This window comes from Apteryx rowi, unplaced genomic scaffold, assembly GCF_003343035.1.
Source record: "Apteryx rowi isolate R43461 unplaced genomic scaffold, aptRow1 scaffold_8, whole genome shotgun sequence".
NCBI lineage: Eukaryota > Metazoa > Chordata > Aves > Apterygiformes > Apterygidae > Apteryx > Apteryx rowi.
The window spans coordinates 2,304,554-2,328,369 of NW_020451093.1; the positions used below are offsets into that span (position 1 = coordinate 2,304,554).

Sequence of the window (23,816 nt, forward strand, 5' to 3'; positions counted from 1 at the left end):
ATTCTCTACCCTCCAACAGCCAAGATCCCCAGGCCTGGCTCTAGCTTGCCATCCTGCCTCCATTGCGATCCATGCCGATGTGGTATGATCACAGCATACTTAAGGCTCACCCAAAGGAGCTTTATGTATCTGTAGAACTTGAGTCTTCACTGAATACTTAGAAAATAATGGATGTCACATAACCACTGGGATTAATACTGAGACACTGAGATTCACTGGGTTTTAGCCAGGATCATGGTCTGATTCTCTAGATGTCTCAGAAAACATTATGCAGTGCTGTTCTTCCTTGGAGTGGGTGCTAAACCTTAAGAACCATTAGCTCCGTTAATTTCAGAATTAGATCACACATCAGAGCCTGCATTTCCAAGAAGGGTAACCATTTTATCTGCCCAAGCTCATTCAGAAAGTTACCTTCTCCCACCTCAGCTGCCTACTCCCTTATCCACATGACAGCTTCTGCCCCCTTGTTCACACCACTGTGAACTGTTTACAAGGCAATAAACAGGATCACCAAAATAATTGGCGTTTAAAAAAAAATCTATGAAGAGTCTGTATTTAAACAAAAGTTCTGAGTAATAAGCTAATTGTCTCAACCTGTTAATGTTCTCGGCTGAGTATTAACAGCCCATGAAGACGTGACTACAACCTGAAGCAATACGCTGGAGTATGAACTGCTCCATTAAGCTTAACCGTACTTCTTCTCCCACTCATACGCCAGCGCTTGGGAGCCCAAGGAATGCACTGAGCACATCCACTCTGCTCCCGGTCAGTTTTAGCATTTGATACCTGCTTCCAGGAGATGTGTTCTCCTCTGCATAGCGCTTCCTAAATGCCAACACATGAGAAAACAAACGGAAGGAGAACAGGCAAGGAGATCTGAGAGGAGCAGCTAGGGAAAGTTGGCATAAAGACAGACCCTCGACTTGCCAGCCACTGCTAAAGAGACCGTGTTCTTTAATCTTCTGAATAAACACGCAAGCATTCAACAGCTATAAGCCAAATTACTCATTTACTACAACTACTAAATTATCAGGTTGATTGCAAGAGGAAATGGGGAACAATCAGTGGAAGCCCCCCCCCCCCMAAAAAAAAAGGCTATGGAATTTAAAATTTCTAGAAAGAGCTGGCGAACTTTTGCACAGGTCAGTTATCTGCATTTCCCAACCGTGCGCTTGTATAACCCTCCGCGTGCCCAATTTTGCGGCTGCCTGCTAGTTACAGGAGAGCTATAACCCGTTACACTAGTCCTGGGCGCGACTCGGAACCGCCCCCTGCTGCTAGAAAAGTCCCCGTTCGCTCGTTCTTTTTCGAAATACAGCATTTCCTTTCCAGATTGGGCGCGCCCGGGAAGCCGCCTCGCTGAGGGGACCAGGGAGACGGGGCCACCTAACGGCCAACGGCCAAACGTCCCACCCCCACAGCAACCCAGCAACCGACAGTGCCCGCGAGGTCACCGCTTATCCACGCGCGTCACCGGCCCGCCGCGCCGCAACCAATCAGCGCCGGCGGCCAGCCAATGAAGAGGGGCCGCGAGACGTCATTTCCGTATTCTGGAGACAAGGGCTTCTGGCGCAGCTGGCAGCGCCGTCTTAGCGCCCGCGGGACGTGCGTTGCGTAGTTGTTATGGCCGCCGCTCTTTGCGTGGCGGTTGCCTTCCCCCCCCCCCCGCGTCACGTGCCTCTGCACGGTGCCTGGAGAGCCATGGCTGCCCGCGGCGGCCATGCAGGCCACGTGACCCTCCTCCCCATGCGGCGCTCTTGTTTCGCCGCCGGGAGACTCTATGGTCTCAGGCGGATAGACGGGGGGCCCGCCGGGGCGCTCCGCCGCCACTTCTCGCGAGAGCGGCGATGGAGCGCGGCGGGGAGGGGCCGGGCGCGGCGGGGGCGCCGCCGGCGGGCGGGGCCGCAGGAGGAGGGGGAGGAAGTGTCATGGCGGCGGCGGCGGGCTGCGGCGCGGGCTCCTCGGCGCGGGGCGGCGGCGGCTCCTCCTCGACGGCGTCGCGCTGGTTCTTCAGCCGCGAGCAGCTGGAGAACACGCCGTCGCGCCGCTGCGGCGTGGAGGCCGACAAGGAGCTCTCGTACCGGCAGCAGGCGGCCAACCTCATTCAAGACATGGGCCAGCGCCTCAACGTGTATCCGAGCGGGGCCTGGGCGGGCCGGGGGGGGCGCGGGGCCGTTACCGCCGCGAGCGCCCGGTGCTGCGGTCGGGGCCCTTCCCGCCCCTCCGGGAGGGGGCCGAAGCCCCCAGCGGGGGGTGGGGGGGCCGTGGGGGGCCCGAGGGGCCCTGGAGGTGCGGGGAGGGAGGCGGAGGCCGCCCGCAGCCCCTTCCTCGCGTTCTTTGTCAGCGCGGCCCGGAGGCGCGGGTCTCCCGGTTTAAATCCGAATTTTAGCGGAGCTCAGCTCTCTGCTCCGGCTTTTTAGCGATACTCGTGCTGATAGCTCATTTTTTAGACACTTAAGTCAGTCGTAGCTGTTTACAGACCCTCGCTTTCCCTAAAGTGGGCACCTTCTCATTAACTACTCGCTAATTCGGTTTTAAAAGCCGGAGGTGAGAGTAGTAAAACTAAAGTCTCAAAGCTACTTGAGAAATAGTAAAACTAGAGCAAAACAAAAGTACTTTAGAGAGTGCTTCAGCATATGTCATCGTTGGAGAGGTTTTTTCCTGATGAATGAGATGGGGCTAGTCAGGTGTAGGAATCTCCATGTTGTCCGTGAAGGAAATGAAAAAATGTGTTAATAGCAGTCAGGTTCTCCTAAAGGGTCACACCGTTAATTCTTTTTTTCAGCTGAAGACAACGATATATTGAAAGTAATGATTGATATGGGAAGTACGCTGCTTTCAGTTCTTATAAACTATTTCCTTAATACGTAGTGTTTCCTTAATTTAACCTTTCAGATCTCAGCTTACGATAAATACTGCAATTGTTTACATGCACAGGTTTTATATGCATCATTCCTTCACAAAATTTAATCGAAATGTAAGTATCATTTGATATGCAGTAATAATACACCCATGATTTTGGCAGTGTAAGTGACAAGTGTTATAGCCTGTTGCTAGATTGTAAAGTTTAGTGTGTTTATGGGAATTTCAGTTTATCAACCACTTAGAAGCAATAGTGATGCTTTCACTTCAACTTGGAATTATTTTAACTGGTAATCAGATTTTATTTTCTGCCATAGAAATAAAATCATAAGCACCCTCAGTAAGCATGTTTTAGATGCGTAGAGAGTGCATTTAGCTTTTTAGCAGCTGGCTAGTGTTTACATGCTATAGTTTGAAAGTTTGGCATGTGGGAACAAATATTCTTAATGAAATCAGTGGTTGTGCTAGCATGGCATGTTTGACATAATATGGTTATATGTGTGTATACATATGTATTTGCTCTTAAAAGCCAATTTAAATTCATTTTACTATTCTTGTCTTAGACAACTTGAAGGTAAGTTGAGATAGACAAGAAAAAACTTTAAATATGATCTGATGAGAAAATGCTGGCTCTCCTGTGTAAACTAATGAATGTGCTGAATCTGAATACTGAGTGTTTTCTGAAGAACAGAATTTTGCAGTAAAAGTACTATTTGTAATTGGATGACTTTGTAAGAAGTGTAGAATTGGAGGTACCAGCTTGAAAATTTTAAATCTGTTTATGTCCAGGGTGTTGGATGCAATGGTCAGAAAAGCACTAGTGTAATATTTTAGGTATTCTTGTGTAAAAATACATACTTTTCAATTGATTTTTTTTTCTTACTAACTTTGCAAAGAACAGTTAATGGTAGTGGTGGTGTATTGCTAAGTGATGAGGATGAATTTTCTCAGATGGTGGCTTTTTATGATAAATAAGCAAATTAAGACTACTGTGAAAGATTGTGGTCTAGACCAGAGAGAGATACTGGTCTACCAAAGGGTAAAACCTTGCACGGTCTGAAATTTGGGCATGGAGTGATCACAGTGAGTTACGGTGTTAACCAGCTTTTCTCTGGTGTCAGGTTTATTTTCATCATTGTTGGCTGAGCAAATAGGCATCTTATTTCTTGCGTGATAAACACCAAATAAGCATTAGTTTGCAGACACACTTCAGAGGTGTGTTTAATTATTTTTGTGCAAAATGCAAGGTAAATTCAAACTTGCAGTGAACTTATTACCAAAACTGCGATGTTATAGGTCACTGTATAATAAAAGCGAGGTGTTTAAGTACAAATGAGATGCGTGTACATCAGCGTGAAACACTTGGAACAGAAGAGGCATGTAACATAGGTTTTGTTTATCCAGTGGTAGAGGGTTAGATATTGACCTGAAATACACCTAAATCAGGATCTACTTTCCTGAAACAATCCTCTAGTTCTGCCAATCTAGCAGTAAGCTGTGGCCAGTGGAGGAGGAGCTGGTGAGGCATCCCAAGCTTTCTGTGACTGTAGATGGCTATGGAATTTGTATACTAGGCAGAGCTGTGTGGGACAGGGGGGTTACTCTGTGTAGTGCTACCGTAGCCCGCACTTGTGTTGTGGTACATCATCCACTAGATTAGCGTTTATTTTCTATCTGCTAATCAGGGATAGATTTAGGTAGCGAGAAGCTTTAGCTGCTGTGTTCTGGTTTTCACTGGATGCTAGAAAATGCTGCTCACTTGAAACTGGTAACGCAGTGGTATTTAGTTATCTAGTGCCCTTGCTATGAAGACTAAGCCTTAAGTCTGTGAATCTTAAATTTCACAGGTAAGTTATTCAGTGGCTGAATGCCGTGAAAACTGCAGCTATTACAGAAAAAAATATATTGTTAGCTTAATATTCAAATTTATATTATTCAAGGAAAGGTTGAAAACAAGTAAACTGCAAGGTAGTGCTCAGTAGTATTGATTCCTGCTGAATAACTTGCTGTAGTTCTTAATGACTGCAAGGCTGAACAGTAGCTTTATGTGTGCGCTGATGAATGGGCAAAGGCATTGCCTTGCTTTTTTCCTATTCTTTTAGAGTGAAAGGGGTGGTCTCAAAGTGAATGTGAGTCACTTAAATTCTTATTCTCAAACCATCTGGCAGGTTTTCTGTAGAGAAAGCAAAAGCCAAGCACTATAATAAACACTTAATATCAAATCTCCAGAGTACTTGGCAAGTGGAAAAATGTAATAATATTCATCTGCTACAAGAAGAAATTAATCCTTAGAAGTTAAGTAATAAGGTATTGGCAGTCCTGAAACTAAGACGTAGCTAAAATTTTCTACAGTATATGGAGTATGTTTCTAATGTTTCTCTGTGTGTGCGTATATTGATGTTTATCTATGAAAAGAAGGAATCTGAAGACTTGGGATAGAAAATTGCATGGCTGTTAGTCAGAATACCTTGAGTTAAGATCTCCAGCTGCAAAAATCTGGCCTCCATTTTCCTGCTTTTTATTGGTAGGTTAATATTTTTAGTGAAGTAATAAACACTTGCATATTTATCTTCATGTATAATTGTTGGGTTATGCAAATATGCCTGTGTGTCAAACATAAGTCACATCCACTTTATCATTGTTATTAATAAACAGGTTTTCTAGTGGAAGGTGATTCAGTGAACAGCTGTTGTCTTAATTCTGCATTTTTTTTCCTCCGTATGATAAGTTACTAGTAAACAATTTTATAGGCTTGCAAGACTCTAAGGATTAACTGTGAATATGGAATGGAAATCGCAACAATACTTCCAATCTGTAGGGCCACGTGCGTGGCACATATTAGCTAATGTAGTGTGGTTGCATTTTGAATGTATAAATTTGACTCTCATGACTAAATATCCACATACTTACTATGTTACTGTGGGCTAGCAAGTCACTTCTGAATTACTGTAGATTACCTACAAGATACGTACTTTTAGTTGCACAGAAGAAAGTGTTGGCTCTTTTATTTTTGCAACTGAAACAGGTTAAGACCTTGCACAGTTGCTTTGCTCCAGTAAAAGGGTGGCAGCTTGCTTAAACCAAGTAACATAATCGATGCCCAGACTACTAATCTTCTCTAGCCATGTAAATGGTATGTTGGAACTAGTATGAATCTCCTCAGCAGTAGTACAAATTATTTTTTCTATATTATTGTTGACCAGGACATAGTAACTCTGGTTTGCCAAGTATAAAGTTAATCAATGCTAATATTTGACAGGGAGGAGAGTTGTGGACTTTTTATAGGGAGTACTAACCTGAATGTCACAGTGATACTTCAGAATATCTCAAAAATTAAAATTCTTCTGGAAATAATGCTTCCCTAGCATTTTGTGTGTCTGATATTATGTTTAAAAAAAACAACAAAAAAAAAATTTTTAGAAATGTATTCATCAGTAAAATGCAATTTGAAGAAGCAGAGGAGGGGGGAAAGTCCTTGATATTTGAAAATGAGAGGAAAGGCGTCTAAATGGTAGCTGTGTTTTTAAATTTAATCTTTAGAATTGCTGTGTGGAATGCCAAACAACCAGTTGAAAATATACTTGATGATGTTAAGTATTACTTGTGTGACATGCAGTGGAACTTAGCAAAGTGCCTAAAGAGAGGCCGCAGGAGGATTTTTTTTTTTTTTTTTTTTCCCCTGAAGTGCAAGGTAGGTGAGTGGAGTGTGTGTGTGTGTGGGGGGGTGCTTGTTTCCCCCTTCATCTGCATTTCCTTCCTGTCCCTTGCACCCCATCCAAGTTACGCTTTAAAGAGTTGAGCTTCCTTGTTGTGCAAGTTCTCAAAGCTGTTGTAATAGGCAGCAAACTTCAGAGAGGCTGTTTTGGCCATATGAGTTCCATTTTTAATCTTACAATTCAACATATTTGCTGGTTTTGTGCAATGTAAGCTGCTGGTTATAATAAAAAAATTACATGCAGCTCCTTGTGTTCACACTTAAAAAAAAAAAAAAATCCTAGATTATCATCACTTAACATCAGTAAGCTACCTTATATCAAGTGTAATAACCAACTAATATTAGCATTAAGAGGGAGAAGGGTGTTCTCAGAAAAAGATGATGTATACTGGAGATGGATTCTAAGATTATTCCAAATATCTTCAATGTATCAAAACTGTTTTTACAAGATGTTTTGTGTTTTTCATGATAAACAGGAATTGTGCTGCTTCTACCTATAAAACTTGCTGTATGATGCCCTTGGACTGTCATAATAATAATAACACTCATGTTTTGGTCTTTTCTTTATTTCAGTGGGACTTGTTTTCTGAGATTCTCAGCTAATAGGAAAATGGGATTTAAGTTCATAAATCACGTGTGTTCTTCTGAAGATATTTCTCAGTCTTCTTGAAGAATATTTTGGGTGCACTGTAGATAACTTCTTTAAATTGTTTGGTTTGTTTTATGTCAAATGAAGATGTTCATATAAAAGAAGCTTACAACTTTGTCTAGTCTGTGTCTTTAATTTTGCTTTTTTGTTCTACTTTGCTTTGTTTCCTGCCAGAATCATATTGATGCTATTTTTGAGAAGTAGGAATGAATGAAAGCTTTAATGAGTAACTTTGCTGTTGTACACTTAACAGGGTATGTGTTTTTCACTGAAGACTATATGCATGCCAAGTCTGAAATTTTATTAGGATATCTCTTTTCCTGAATAAATATCAAGGGAGGCAAAAATACTGACCTACTTCAAACTGGAGAAGGGAATTCTAGTTCTAGACAAGACAAGGACCTGAAATGGTGAGCAGAAGCCAGCAGTTGTTTCTGAAGATAATAGGTAATGGTGGTTTGTGTAGATTTCTTATGAACCACAGTTAAATACCAGTTTATCAGCCTCCAAAACTGTTTTATGTAAGGATTTGGAGATCAAGAATGACATGGAGACTGGTTGGCCACAACTGATCCCTGCAGTAGATTTGAAAAGATCTTGAAGTCTGCCTGGTGAAGAAGGTGCTTTTCTGGAATGAAGTAAAACTTCAGTGCAGTGAGACGTAGAATAATAGTGAGTGAGAATCTGCTGATGGTTTAATTGCACAGTTATCAGTGATTTGGTTCAAGAAGCATGTCTCTGTGAAATGTAAATATTTTCAGTAATGGTAATTGTTGGAAGTTGCTTTTTCACAAAGAAGATACACGGCAAAAATTCCATGTGCGTGTAACTATACTTACAAACTTTGTGAAAATAGAGCTTGTGTTAGGATATATATGAATTAAACTTATATACAAAGCCAGAAAAATCGTAAGGCCCAAAGGCAGGCACTTAAGGGTAAGTGAGAGAGACTTGGTAGGGATGGTAAAGCTGGGCTGGTGGGAGAGGAGGGGAGCAGCAGGGAGCGACTGTTCATTGCCCACAGTGCAGTCACTGCAGTTGCTTTTGCTGGCTGGGTAGAGGACAACTGCGATCGTTCTTCTTCAACCCAGCACTAAGCCACTGCTATGATGGCTGTCCATAAATGCCTCTTAAAAAACAGAAGAAATTGTGTGATTTTGGGGAGGTGGAAAGAATCTCCTACTTACTTTCTTTTGAAGTTTCTTCGCTTCATCCAGTCCATTTCTGATTCCATGCTCTTCATCCTTACCTTTCCTTCTTCAGCAGCTCCACCATGTGGAGCCCTTACTGTGCTAGTCTCTGGTTTCACTCCATCCACTCATTGTACCCCTTCTACTGAGTCACAAATGGAGCTGGTTCCAGTCTCTCTGGTATCCTCATATCTCATCATTTCAGTCAACACTCATCAAACTTGTTTCTCCCCAACTCTGTTAGTTCTTGACTGTTCCCAATTTCCTTTCTTCTCTAAATAGTTCATGTTTCTCTGGCTTCTTGGTCTTGTCATGCTAATCCAGGCTTTCCCAGAAGCTCAGGATTATGTTTGAGAATGTAATCAGTTTTCTCTTAGGCTCTCTCAGGTGTAGAAGGTGCTAGCCTCAGCTGTCTTCCTCAGTTGTGTGCCCTAAATTACTGAAGCACAGCAGAGAGATTTCCATGGGGCTCATCTGGATGAAACAACTGTAGCTGGGAGAGGTTAATTGCTTCTTGCATTACTGGGCTGGAGCACAGCTTGTTTGCTTTGTAAGGTGTCTTTATATGGGGTGCATTTGTTGGCTAATACAGATGTATGCTACTATACATCTTTTAGCATCCCAAAGCTGTTGATGCTCTAGCTTTCTGAACTCCAGAAAATCTCTCCATCACATTTAGTGCTTAAAAGCTTGTCTCCTGGCTTAAGTGAGGCAGATTTTTAAGAACAGCAGTACTATGTCCCTGGCAGAGTGAATTTCTTCTTTAATTTCAAATCTTTAATTCAAACAATATGGCTAGGAACTTCTTGAAAATCATTAGAATCTTAAATGACAACATTAATATGGCCTTGTTCACATCTGACCTTTCAGGGTTTTTATTTCATTCACTCATAAGACTTAAGTTACATGGTTTTGTCAAACATTTACAAGGAAAGTAATTCTTTTGTCTCAGTTACAGAAGAATTTGTTCCCTGTGATTTGATTTTATTGAGAATGCTAGGTTTCTTAATGGCACATTCCATGCATCAAAGGTTATCGCCTTTCCAGGGTGTCAGTTTTCCTTGCAAGCCTGCCAGCTTAAAAGTCTTACTCCAGATCTAAGTGCACATTTCAAGGTGATTTAAGAAGCCTTCAAAAGGATTGAGGGAGTGCTTTTTGCATTCTTAAATGTGATGGGTAATCATTTAAGTATCTGTTACTAGTTAGTTCATTGCAGTTTTCCATATATCGGGAATTTTTATACGAAAGGCCTCACTTTGGCATAACAAAGGTGGTATTATTTACTGCCAAAAAAGCCTTTTGGGGGAAGCATGGCTGCTTCAGTTCACTTAGTCTAGTTCTGCTTGGGCATTGAATGAGAAATCTGATATCCGCACTATTTGTGACTTGCTTTAAACGTTCAACAAGCAGCCACTCCTGTCTCTGAAGAAACTCTTTATACTGGCTTACTTTTAACTAATTTAATCGTTTAATGTCTACATGAAGATTTCTACTGTCATTTTAATTAATGTTTGACATGGGCAGCTTTTGCATTAGAGGAGGACCCTTGTTCTTGTAAGTCAATTATGGCTAACCATGTTGCATTTATAGACATATCAGTCATTCTAGCTGGCAACTAAGCATCAAAGCTTTACTTCATAGTTAACCCTTAGGTTATATTGAACTGCGAGTGTGTGCTTTGCTGCCAGCTTATGGCACCTACAGTGCTATAATTTTTTTTTTCTTTCAACTTAATTTGTAGTCTTTACTAACATTTGATATAGCTGGTGTTTTGTGAATCGTTGTGCTTTGTTCCCCAGATACTTCTGGGTGTGTAGTAAAGTTTCTAGGAGTAAGTTTTTCTGTTCAGTCTGTGGCTCTCCTGTGATGTTATACTACTATGCTTATGCTTTCTAACAATGAGCTGCTTTTCTTCAAGTTCTCTGCAAAAGTTTCTTGTTCTTAGGAGAATCCAACACTAGCAGAACTTGTTGGCATCAGGTGTTTTGGCTTTGACTGAAAAGGTGTTGTAATGGCTCACTGCTGTGCTAGAACTTGGATGAACTTTCACATGAAGTATATTTAACTTGGAAAATCCTGTTTTAGTGCGACTAAAACCCCTGGACCAAATCTATTCTTTTTATATTGCAATAAAATTAGTTTTACCTCAAACATTTTACTCATGAGTGTAGTTTAGCATTTATGCTTCTCCTTCCCCATGCTGCTGAGTAGAGCACATGAATTTTAAAGTAAAACTTGACTAGTCATTTTTACATCGTCTCGCATGATTTCAGAACTGTTTAAAAAAAAAATCCCAACTGCTTAATCCTTTTCTAATTACCAATTCACATTCTCCATAAAAATTCCTACTTGTAAAAGTTTTTTTGGTATGTATGTGTGTGTGTGTATATATATGTATATGTATACATGTTTCTCTTCTTCAGATAATATCTCCTACGGCGTTGTTCTTAGCTGCAAAAGTGGAAGAACAGCCACGGAAACTCGAACATGTTATTAAAGTAGCAAATGCCTGTCTTCATCCTGAAGAGCCACAACTGGATACAAAGTGTGATGTAGGTGGAAGTCATGTTTTTAAAGATAGTTGGAATTGAAGCTAAAGATGACACTTCATCTAATGAGCTGTTATACTGTCTTGACTGGGTTATTCTTATCTGCAAACTAGAAAAAGGTTTTGTTCTTAAACCATTCAAATCCTTTGTAGTACTTAATATAGCTAATAAAGGACTTAAATATTTGTGTTATGACAGTTGAAGGGAAATTGCTACATCTTAAATTTGCATTATTTTTAAGACTTCTACATGTATAGTTTAAAGACTAGATATTAAATAAGGAGAAGTCTCGTGCGTGGTTCCATGAGTGCCAGGCTCAGTGTAGAGAGGAATTCGGGACACTTTGTGTTTCTCAACCAGAGGCTCGCTGTGCTGGGCATGCATCCTGTTTTCAGGGATGCCATACAGTTGTCAGCTGCTCTGTGTCTCTGCTATACATGTTCTTACTCCTGTTTGCCAAAGTTTGTACCACTTCCGCTTGCTTTATAGTTCACATTACCTTTTCCCATTTCCCTTCCCAAGATGTCCTGAAACCGAATGCATTAGAAAGCGTGGTGGAGAGGCATCAGAGCTGTTCTGCTTGAAGGTCAGGTTGAGCTGGTTCTACCCTGCTGGACCTGAGCTGACGTGTAGAACTATTTGATGTCTCTGCTGTGCTTCCAGTTCTAGGAATGCTGCACACAGATATCCAGCATACATTAATACCAGCGTGCATTTGTGTATATTTATATATATGAGTTTGAGCCCACAGGCATAAGCTAGCTTTACAAAGGCCAACTGGATATCTGCAGCTGTGTTCTAAATTATTTGTAAAACAGATAATCTGCACAGAGATAAATGAGTGATTTGCACTGGCAAAACTTCCTAATGCTTATAGCATCCCCCGTCTTCTCACGAAAGTGCTTTGCTGGAATAGATTGTATCAGATCCAGATTAAATAAATCTAATTGTCAAAGATGGGTGGGCTGGTATAGCTGAATTTGCAGTAACACTTATTCTGGTTAAAAAACTATGTATATATTACTACAGTGAAGCATTCTTGACTTGTCAGTGCTAATTGGCATGGAGAGTGGTCTTAATTTGTGCTGATATTACCAATACTCAGGTGGGAATTGCATGATTGAAATCTTGAGACAATAGACATGGAAGTCCTGACTTGCTTGTTAATTTGTTTCAGGCATACCTTCAGCAAGCCCAAGAGCTGGTTATACTTGAAACAATAATGCTTCAAACTTTAGGTATGTTTTTCTGAATACCGTTCATGCAGCCAACTTCCCATAGACCAGTAATGGGAGTCCAGGAGCTGGGTATTTTGATACACTGTTGGTATACTCAAATTTTACTCTTCTTTGTGTACAACTTCTGACCTGTGAGTTTACTTTCATATTGACAGTTGCTGTGGTGTTCACTTTGGAGAAAAGAGGAAAAAATATTTGTGAAACAGAGATTTCTGACACAGTTTGAGGTAGAAATATGTGCCCTTCCAAATAGATTTTACTCCAAAATACCAAAGACATTCAGATAAATATCTTTGTTTATATAGAGCTGCTATGTGCTTGACTTAAGTAAGAAAAAATGCCAATGTTATGTGAAACTTTTTTTTTAAAGCCTAGTTAATATCTTTCCCTTTTTTGTTGTTGTTCAATTATATTCAAAGCTTTGGGTTCCATTGCTTTCATACTCTAATCTTCTGGCTAATTGCTACAGGCATGTAGCTACATTAATATTTCTTTACATAAGGTAGTAGCATGTTATACCAGCAGAGCTGTGTGTGTATTCTGAAGCAATTGGTAAAAGTTTTATACCAAATGCTCTTCCTCTGTTCTGCCTTTCAATTAAAGAATAGTATGCAACTGAGCAGGATTCCTGCCTCTGAATGTCACAAATCGTAGCGTAACCATTTAATTTGTTCAAGTAATTCCAGAATTTGAAATACAGTGTTCTGGTAAGAAACTGTTCTGGCTTCAAAGTAATGTGAAGAGAGACAATTATAGCTAGCAGGCCTGAGAACACTGACTTATTCAGATATTCTTAAATACCATTTGGAATAAATTGTTTTTTAAAAAAAAACAGTAGTGGCCTAATTCTGAATAGCTTTGTAAACAAAGAAAGGGATCTGAAGTGACTGACCTACAAATTGACTTAATTTGTAATTACGTAGATGCAGTGTGTTTGAGTTTCAGAAATGACGGATAAAACAAACACGCACACATTTCAGTGCATATATAGTGTAGCTTGTACTGACTTATTAAGGTATCAGAAACTGTTCAGATTTGTTCATTTTTAAAAATACAGTAGTTTTTCTTCCTAGATATATGGAATTTTAGAATACGCCGGGGTGTTTTACTAAATGGGTCTTGAAATGGCTATATCTTTTATCATCCAAAAAATTTAAAAGGTGCAGAATAAAAGGCAGTTAAATACTGTTACTTGATCCACAGTACAAAGGTTTCGCAAGAGTTAAGTCTGCGGGAAGGAAAGTCTTTTTTGTTTTTTGTTTTTTAATGGAACTTTATTATAGCTCTAAAACATATTTTTAACTCTTCAGGTTTTGAGATTACCATTGAACATCCGCACACAGATGTTGTGAAATGTACGCAATTAGTGAGAGGTCAGTGACTTTTAAGGCCTTCTTTAAGCCCTTTTTTACCCTTCCAGTAAAATTTAAAGGTGATTTTATTCATCTGATATGATTAGCTTCTTCCATGAGTAAATAGCATAGATGCACTTCTTCACTACCTATGTATGTCCGAAGAGTGTGTTTAAATCTAATTGCTAAAAATTTGATCTTAAACATTAGAGTCTGAAGAGTCCAATTCTTTGTCCTTTGTAAGCTTTTTTGTTTTGGGGGGTTTTTTGCTTGCTTATTAGCTTTGCTTGACTGATGTCTGTTCCATGTTTTCTCAAAAATCACAGAAGCAGTTAGTGGTTGAAAACTAAACAGCCAGCTTCTCCATGCCGTTCAGGGTTGACTATTTTCGCTCTGTAGTGGTATCACCAAGTAAGGAAGTTTAGTCTGCATGTTGGTTGATGGCTAATGCAAGCTTTCCACCGTAGCAAATCTTTTTAGGTAACGAACTGCAGGATACAGAGCACGCTTAGCAGGTCTGCTATCATGTGCAAATACTTCCAGATGTCTAATACTTTGTCTGGACCTCGGAGCTCTTATTTGGATTGGATGGTAGTGAAAAACCCCAAACGGTCTGCTAAACAGTCATATCCTCTAACTTGTATGCAGTTCATTAGTACAACTCTGGTAGAAGTCTGTTTTATTCTTTGTATCTTTTGTTGGGTTTTGGTCCACCCTCTTTAATTCCTAAATCAGCTTCTTTTTGAAGCTTTAAAAAAAATCCTCTGTTACTTTATAAGATGGGGATGGAAAAACTAGGAATTGGTTGTAAAAGCACCTAAAACAAGTTTTTCCACTTTAATAACATTCCATAACTAAAAAGTATTTAGAAATGATCAGTCAGTAGTTGTTAGTCATTAGTTGTTGTTGGAGCTAAATATGCAAAATAAAGTACTTCAAAAGAGGTTTTTTCCCTATGTAAAATATAGGAGAGTTAGGCGCACCTAACCATGCTAACTATATCTGCTTCGTACTAACTACACGATTAAAGCTCTTCTTTGAAAGAAGAGTATCTCTTCTTTCTCACTTTAATGTAGCATACTGGTGTAAAATGTCATGTGTTCATCTGTATTTTGCCTCTCTAAATATAATAGGAAACTTGAAAATGGGCTGCAGTTTTCCAGAAAAAAACAGGGCTGCCAGTTCAGCCTGCATTCAGATTATAATGTAGATTTGTATACTTAGGATTTGATTCAAAGTAGAACTGGTGCCATAGTAGCTTATTTGCATAAAAAGTAGCTTTATTGCTATTGTTGCCATAATAAAAAAAATTTTTTTTTTTTGCTTTCTGTCCAGATTTGATTGTGACTGGATACACAAGTCAGATTGCCCCAAGTAGCTGAGTAGTCTGCATCAGCAGCTATAGGGTTTTTCCTTGGATTTTCTCCCATAGTTGTTGGTCGATATAAATGTGAGCACATGTTTTTCTGATGTGTATATGAGCCCCTGCACTTCTGTTCAGTATTGAGGTGGGGGGGCGTAGCAGCTGTGTGCTGTGTGCTTCAAGATTTCCACAGTAGCACGTGTATCTGATGGAAGCCTAAAAAGCATACGGCTACATGAACTTTTAATTCCCTTTAGTCAAGGGTAGGTACCACTCTAAGATAGTTCAGCTTTTTCCTGTGTTTTTTCCTGTTACTTTTGTGTAGCAACAAAGTTCATATATTGAAGGTACATGATACCTTTTTTAATTCAACATTTTAAAGCTAGTGTTTAATGTCAGTGCAGTTTAACAAATACTTAAAATCCAAAATTATATCAAGTCTGAAGTGTGGAGACTCCAGTGAGGGCTGAAAATCCATGTACCTCAGGACCAGGTGCAAAGTGAATTTAACACATCGGATGCTTGTAAACCTCCTGGCCGGAGCAGGCAAGCTCCTTCATGGGTGCAGAGGCAAATGGAATTCTTGTCAGCACATCGCCCTCCTAGGGGTGCCTGGACACAAGACTTGAGTACCTTACGTTTAAAAATAAATCAATTAATAAATTAAAAACATAGGGCATGAAGTCTGTAGTCATGCATGCAAGTGGAGCAACTGGGAAATAATTGCCGTGGAACTAAATTAGTCTGTTTTGAGTGAGTAAAGAGATGGAGTTGAGCATAGTGATGCATCTTCAAAGATACTGTGATGTGATTTTTAATTCTGTATCTCCTAATGTTTACTTCTTGGAGAGTGTTGTTTTAATGTGATTAGGTACTACACTTAGATATCCAATTTCAAAACTTTTAACATAAATCTGAAACTGTTGTCGATGTTAAGTGTTTAGTGCTAAAGAGGCTGGGTGACTGAGAAGCTGAAGAAACGCAAGGTTACTTTATTCAGATGTAACATCTTCTTGGACAGAAAGCAGCATTCCAGAAGGCAATCAGATCGCCCTTTTATTAAGGGTGACTAACATCTAAAACTACTGCGATTAAAACCTTCACCTGTATGTTTGGTGGGAGAAGGAAGGAAGGGAGGAAGATGATGTGGCTGAGTATTTAAGTATCAAAAAAGAGGCTACAAAGTTGGCTGAGGTATGCAAGTGTACTTAAGAGTGTTTTTGGCTTAGCATGTGAGCACTGGGAATTGCCATGTGGTGAGAATATGCCCTGGTCCCTCAAACTTGTTCTGGCTGAACTTAAGTGACTAAGAGGATGGCTGATTCCCTATGACACTTTTTGTTGTCTTGCATCCAAGGTAGTGCACTTCATGCTCTCACTGTTACCCGTATTAAACCTGAAGCTTAAAAACAAATAAATAAATAAATCAGATTATGTTGATGAGGTTCAAAGTTTCAGCGAAGTCCTTTTTGTCAGAAGACTGTCTAATCTAGTAGAGGCATACCAGAATCAATTGCTGGAGGCTGAAGATGAATTAATAAGTGGTAATTGGTGCAAATAAACATAATCTTCTTCAACATACAACTAAAGGAAAAGTTGAATTCTTCATCTGTGTTCCAACTAAGATCAAAAGCCTTTCTGAAAGAAGTATTAGACAACACAGATTATTGCAGATAAAGGTTGACTGGGTAGATATATAATGACTTGTGAAATTCAGACATAAGGTGTCTAATTATTCCTTCTGGTTTTCAGAGATTCACGGGTTCATGAAATTGTTCCATCTTTACAGTTTGGTCAGCTTAGTAGACAAGGAAAATGGTGTGGGCTGAGTCTTTTTTCTGCACCATTCTTCCTCAGTGTCAAGAGACTGAGAAGAGGAGACAGGACCACCATTCCTTAGGATCCCACAGGTCCTCTAAGGAATCTGGAGGCAGTGGATCTGTAAAGGCCTGTCACCAAGCTTCAGTGCTCATTCCAAGGATACTCCAGTGCTGAAGAGAAAAAAAACTGTTCTGGTGTCAGACTATTTTACTGACTTGAATGCTCAGCAGTGAACCTGCCCTGGTGCGGAGACCATCACAAAGTCCTCCTAAGTTCTGGTGCAAAAATCAGTCTGTTCTCAGCCTGCTTCTGGTGGAACCTGAAGAGGAGGACTGTGTATCCTCATCTCCATCTTGGGAAGTCTTCAGTCATTCTTTTTTCTGTGTTGGTACACAGCCTCCTTTTGGAACTGCAGATTGGATTCCAAGGATTTATAGGATTTCTCTGGCTACTCTGCAGGTTATCAGGTCTTGGATGTCCATGATCCTTATTAGAATTTGACAGTACAATTTCCACAAAAAATTACAAACGCACCGTAGTATCTGCGTGAACTGCTACCATGGGCTAAATCAGGCTGAGAAAGATAAAGTCTGCAGAAGAGGAGATGAATCTGAACGAATCTGCTTTTTCAGAGGGTATTCTGATCAGGAAAACTTGAATCTTAGCACACCAAGCGGTGTGGGATTCTGAACACCAGCTGTGCTCGAGCACTGCTACAGGGGGCCTTCACGATCTAAACGTCCACCTCGGGCTTTTCCAGGCCTGTTTCCAAGGTGTAAATGCTTTCAAGAAAGTAAAGCTGCCAAGACTGCTCTGACCTGAATTCCTACACTACGGCCTCATCCAGCCCTTCCCAGATATAATAGGGGTCCACCAAGAGAGGTCTCCGTTCAGAACCTGCAGCTTTTTTCCTTTTGCCCGGAAGGATTTCAGCAGGATTTCTGTCTTCTGGTGTCGATGGGCTTATCTGCGTTCTGCTCCTTCCAGGGGTTGGTTACTTGCGTTCTCAAGGTACTAGTCATAGCCAGCTACTGCTCTCCTAAGGGTGCCTTGGCAGTCGTTGTATTTTGATGATTATCTCAAGATCTAAGATAACCTAGTGTTGAAGAAAAGACTCAGAATATCTTGGAATCGCATCAGTTGAACTGTGTGGCTATGTCCAGTATAAGGACTTCGGTTTCTTAGCAGGAATTTCATGGAGACACTAGCCTTCTGGAAGGTGTAACAGATGTAGCAAATCCTGTTTCAAAATCTTGATTACTACTTTAGTAATCCAGCCCCTGCCTTATGGTTGCTTCTGCAGCAGTGAGTCAGGGTGGGTGTTTTAAATCTCTCCTGAATGATAAAATATAAAGCTGATTATGGCTGAAGTCACAGTCATCTGCCCTATGACTTGAGAGTTGTAATGATTGAGCTCTGCTGGCTTGCTTTAACCTCTGTACTTTGAGATTTTTTTATTGTGTGGATTCACTTTCCACTACTTCGCTCTAGAGGAAAAAACACAACAAAATAAATCTTGAAGGAACAAAAATTGGTTACTTGTAGTGGATTGATTCTACTAAACCAAAGCTGTCCTAAATGTAAGAGAAGTTTGGGACAGTTGTTTTAAGTTGTCCCTTGTGTTAACGTAAGCTTTAGTTGTGAACTGAAATTTCTTGCTGGTTTTGGCAAATTTGATTATTTAGCTGTAAATACTTTGAAACAGTATGATACTGCTTGTAGCATAGTTAAGGTATTTATCACAATTTTTTACTGAGGCTAAAATATGAGGAGACTATGATGTGGTTCTTTTCTTCCAGGTATGTGTTTTGATTTACTTTACTTTCAAGCTGATAGTAACTAGAAGTTTTTCGGCATCTACTTTTCTTCCCTGTTCAAAAGTAATGCTTCAATGAGAGCAGGGAGATTTCTTGGTCCCTTAACTCAAATGTGTCATAACTTTACAGACTGTAGAAACCGTTGAAGAACCTTATTATATTATTCTGATGAAAACGGAAGAGCAAGACATCCACTTCAGTCTTGTTCAACTATTTTCTTCATTTGTTTCGTTATAGTCTAATTTCACTTTTTAGGTAATACTGCCTTACATTTTTTTTGGTGGAAGGGAGAGAGAAAAAGTTTAACTCCATGGTTATCTGGCATACAACTACCATTATGGTTTGCAAACCAAATATAACACTGTCACCTGGACGATTCACCTTTAGATTATTAGGGACTAGCAGAATTTGTGTGGGAATGGATTCTGTTACCTTGCTACTTCATTATTCTTTTCAGATTATGGCACTGCCCAGCTGTGTAGCAGGAAGACAAACCTGGTTTATGCTCTTTGGCAATCATAAGAAGTGGAATTAAATCACAATTAGTAAAACTTTTTTTTTTTTAAGTTAAATTTTAAAAGCCATTGCAGTCTTTCTCAAATCTTATGGGAAGATCATTTTTAAAGTAGAGGTTTGTGACAATATTCCCTTTGACATAAAATTCAACAATACACTTTCTGCAGGTAGCCCTGATTTCAAGTGATAGTGTCAAAGTAAGAATTCACTGAAGGCTTCATTCAATCTTCAGTTAAATGCATTGTGCCCAGCTATTCCTTTAAATACATTTTACAGTAAGTTCTTTTATTTGAGTGAGGAGCACGGGGGGTTCGCTAGTAAGGGTCAGCACTAGATGACTGTAACAGTCATTAGCTTTTCATTTCTGGTATGCTGCAGTCTTTCTTTTTCCTGACTGTAATTAATATTAAGTTTATTGTTTCACATCAGAAGCTTTGACATAGGTTTGGCAAAAATGTGGAATAAAGTGCTTTGATTAGAGGGAGCAAATCTTTACCAAGTTAGTCTAATTTTTATGCCATCCAGCTTGGAGGCTTGCTGGGTTTGGGGGCTTTGGGGGAGATGTGTGGCTAGTATTTTTTCCTTCACCTGTCCTGTCACGCTCCTCTCCAAGAGCAGAACTTGTACTACAGTATAAATTGAGTTTTATCGACTGCCTTCCTGAAGTGCACGGGCAGGGTTATGCCAGGGGATCGGCTGTAAATGAGGGTGGGGAAACAGGTATTCGTAGAAGAGGGGGCTCCCCTGCATGAGGCTTTGGAGGGGTAGATAAACCAAAGGGAGCCTTTGTTCGGGGGGGGCCGAGGAGCTGAAAGGCTGGTCCACCTCCAGGTACTGAAGAGAGAGGGCTCTTCTGTATCTCCCAAAGATTATTTTAAAGGCTAGTTAGTTAAATTACAATCAGGTCTGTGAAAATATCAAATGGTGCTTTTGGAAGGTAAAATTGCTTTAATTTCGGAACGAACCTGACAAGTTAGTGTAGGTAGTTAATCTCTCTGTTCTTCTTTTCTTACAGCAAGCAAGGATTTGGCACAGACATCCTATTTCATGGCTACCAACAGGTTGTTATCCTGAACCTCTTTGTTGCACTGTTGTAGCACACTATAGCTTCCTTTACTGCAGGGCCCCCTACATGTGTCTTACCCTTGTTGCAACAGGAGACTGGGCCATCTACAGTGGTGGTACCTTTCTGTTTGCAGTGCGGTGTATTGTACAAGGGCCTTATGGCACAAAGGGGTTAAATGCACAATGAGAAGTGTAGTGGTGCTTTCTGATGACATTTTCTCGATTGTGAGTGCATAAGTCTAAAATTGGTAGCCTGAATAGCAGCTAAAGATTACAAAGAGCTAAACTTAACCTAGAAATTCGAGCATCTTGGTAAGTACAAAACTATTTTTAGTTTACACTTGTAGTTAATGGCAGTTTTCTCTTTATTTTAAATATATTGATCCAGTCTTAATTTATAAAATTGTAGTGGGCCTAAGATCTTTTGAACTAGCTGATTTTTCTTTTCAGATAGACTAGAAGTAGTTCTGTGTTCTTCTTTTCAGAAACAGCTCCTTAATCTTAATGTGCAGTTTTAAAACTTAAGTACTTATGTAAATTTAAAGTTACAGCATTCCAAATGAGGATTATTAATTGTGTGCAGATAATCTCTTGTAGAAAGATGGAATTTGAGAGTAGATTTTAGTCTTGATTTCTTGATGACTTGAATTTGTTTCTTGCAAAATAATCTTGAGTTTTATTTGTTAGGATTACATTATGTGTAACCAGATTTTAAGCAATATCTAATGTTTGATTAGAATTCTGCCAAACATTTTTGGTCCCTGGACGGGCTGTATACTTGAAACAGTTCTTAATAAAAGCTGTGATAGAGCAATGAACCAACGTCTTTGTGCTGCTGCCAGCTGGAAACTGAAGCTGAGTTCACAGATATTAGAGATTTGGGCCTAGTGGAAGCTAAGCACATGAGTAATTCACTTGGCCTTTATGGAACTTTTGGGTACCTACATCAAATAGTCTAATTCAGAGACTGCATAATGAGCTGTATGTTTTTATTGTAGCTAGAGTTTTATCTACCATGTTATACCTCTTCCTTTTTAGTACTTAAGTATAGTAAAATAACTGGTAAATATCTCTGCTGTTCAATCACACTTGCCATAGCAAAAGCAAATTAAACTTTCTACCAGATAAATGCCCTGCCCTTTGCTGAAGGCAGTAAACTATCTTATGAATTTAATCAGAAAAATGTTCCATGAGCTAATGTTTAACTGCTGTTGCTTGACAAATGATCTTATTCTGTAGGTTAATGGTCGATTTGTTTGGGTTTTTTGTTTTACATGTTTGACTTCCCTTGGTTCCTCGTTATGAAATTTGTGCATCAGTCTTCACCTTACTACATTCTGTCTTCAGTACAAGCCTACAGTCATAGCATGTGTGTGCATTCACTTGGCCTGCAAGTGGTCCAACTGGGAGATCCCAGTATCCACTGATGGAAAACACTGGTGGGAATATGTGGATCCTTCAGTCACTCTAGAATTACTCGATGGTAAGAAATATTGCTTTTTCACATCTTAATTCAAGTGTTTATTAAGTGGCCATAACTATCTTTTTTTGAGCATAGCTTTAAGCATGAGAAGTCTCACCGACAGATTCGCAGATGCGGGGAAGGTACAGGAGAGGGGAGAATGTAGGAAGACAAGTTTTGAGACCCTTTTTATCCCCTCTTGGGGGCTGGGACATCCATGCGCCTTTTGTAGGTGCAGGTTAGAATCTTTCCAGCGCTTTCCAGAATGGGGAAACAGCTAGAGATACAGCTGTGCAAAGTCACGCGATCCTGATTGCTTTACCTACTTCATTATTCCCAGGTTATGGCTTCACTGTCATTGAGACCGCTGTTTTTAAGATTAAATGTAAAATTGCCATAATAAAGCTAATTCTATGTTAATGATTTGGCATAGCTTATGATACCTCAAACTCCTGCAGAATAAGTTTTTCTTGTTAAATGTTTTTTTCCAGAAGAAGGCATATACCTACAAGATCATTTAAAAACAAAACACTTGACCTTTTCTGCTGATCCTACTTTGCTTGCTGTTATCCTGCACTGTTCATGTGCTGTCTTATCCTACTATACTTGGACTGTAAGGTCCACAAGGCAGAAATTGTACTTACTACAGTGGGGTCTGCAATTAAGGCCCATCTACACTACTGTAAGAGAAGTAATTTCTGGTCCTTCCAGATCTATAGCCTGGACTTGGCTTGTAGTTCTGGAACAAAAAATTTGTTTCAGAGTAGTGGTGAAAGCCTTCAGGCGTGATATGGCCCAGCATAGTTCCCTGTGGCCTGCTTTTCTCTCCTGCTGAGCTTTTATTTCGTAATGGCCAGCTTATTTTTTTGAAAGTGAAAACCATGGGAAGCACAGAATCAGAGGGAGCTTGAAACTGCAAGATCAAATGCCTCTGTCTTTGTATGATTCTTCAAGTTGTATCTGTAGGTTCAGATACCACTGTGCCTTCTCGTTTGGTTGTTGGCTTTGCGTGTTTGGTAGGTATGCATCACTTAATTTTCATGGATGTGTGCTGGAAGCCCGCAGCGAACACTGCTTAGTTCTTCACCAAGTATTTATGGAATTGCTGTGTGTAATGAAGGTTTAGGGGCAGACTAATTGCCCAGGGAACAGCTTAGTTTGTAGCTTACTCGGGGAGCTCTGGAGAAGCTAGTTCTTCCAGACCTTCTGCCAGAGGTCTACTCTTGCATTCTAATTCTGACTAAGCCTAATTACTTCTAGGTTATAAGGAAAGTTAAATTTTGGTGGAAAGTATTTTGATTTGCAGCTGACGAGAGCATAGACGCTTAGGTTGCCTTGTGAACATACTAATTGCAAGGATCTTCTCCAGTTTCTAATGCAGCCAACTATGTTGCCCTAAGCACAAAATGACTTGCACAAAGTTCAGGCAGAATGACTGAAACAGTGACTTAGATTCAGACTTTAACGTGGACTTGACTTCATACAAGAAATACCCATGCTGAATGGGACGTGTTATTTTAGGAGCTGTTGTTTGTACAAATCCCTCTAGAAATCTTTGGTCTAACAAATACAGACTTTCTTAAATTCCAGACTGCTTTTCAGAATGCTTGTAGTGGTTAGAAGTGCGTCAGAGTGAAACAGTGATAGCTTTTCTTTCATTGAGCACTCATCAAACAGTTTCTGATTAAATATATATTCAGATTATGTGCAACCTGTAGTAAATACTGCAAAAAGCTATGTTCCGTTAATCTAAAAAAAATGCTTAAAGTTTAACCTGCTTATTACAGAATCAGATGTAAAAAATGGCTTTTTTTTCCTTCTACCCAGAGCTAACTCATGAGTTCCTGCAAATACTGGAGAAAACACCTAGCAGGTTGAAGAGAATTAGAAATTGGCGGGTAAGAAATTGTCCTACAACACAGTCTAGCCCAAAGAAGTGAATTTCTAGGAGAATTATGAATCAAGGGAAATGTTTAAGTTACCTCTCAGTAGTTGTTTATTACTGTAGCTGAGGGGGGGGAAAAGTGAAGCCTTAAATCAGCTTTCATTCTCACCTTTGAGCTAAATTAGAATTTACAAGTATTCTAAGCTGTGTATTTTTTTCACTTCTTTCCTTTTCACTCCAGGCTAATCAGGCTGCCAGGAAACCTAAAGGTGACGGACAGGTATCTGAGAACTCACTTCTTGGTTCATCTTTGGTCCAGAATTCCATTTTGG

At 39.9% G+C, this 23,816-nt stretch overlaps 1 protein-coding gene across 14 annotated transcripts in view; it reads left to right on the forward strand.

The window, feature by feature from the left end:
• The first annotated feature begins 1,915 nt into the window (after nt 1-1,915).
• The window catches only part of CCNT2 (cyclin T2), a 26,093-nt gene continuing 4,192 nt past the window's right edge, over nt 1,916-23,816 (forward strand). Inside the window, exons 1-11 of one of the 14 annotated variants that reach the window (XM_026089100.1) lie at nt 2,119-2,131; nt 2,903-2,977; nt 5,281-5,386; nt 7,480-7,636; nt 10,840-10,968; nt 12,143-12,203; nt 13,514-13,576; nt 20,088-20,133; nt 21,457-21,620; nt 23,427-23,497; nt 23,726-23,816. The exon at nt 23,726-23,816 is cut by the window's right edge and continues 4,192 nt beyond it. In XM_026089100.1, coding sequence (XP_025944885.1) covers nt 7,634-7,636; nt 10,840-10,968; nt 12,143-12,203; nt 13,514-13,576; nt 20,088-20,133; nt 21,457-21,620; nt 23,427-23,497; nt 23,726-23,816 — 628 coding nt within the window. In that variant the 5' untranslated portion in view covers nt 2,119-2,131; nt 2,903-2,977; nt 5,281-5,386; nt 7,480-7,633. Of the gene's footprint in view, nt 2,132-2,871; nt 2,978-5,277; nt 5,387-7,479; nt 7,674-7,752; nt 7,899-10,839; nt 10,969-12,142; nt 12,204-13,513; nt 13,577-17,613; nt 17,751-19,091; nt 19,348-20,087; nt 20,134-21,456; nt 21,621-23,426; nt 23,498-23,725 lie in introns of those variants that run through there. The other 13 variants (XM_026089103.1, XM_026089104.1, XM_026089105.1 and 10 more) reach the window with 13 other exon arrangements.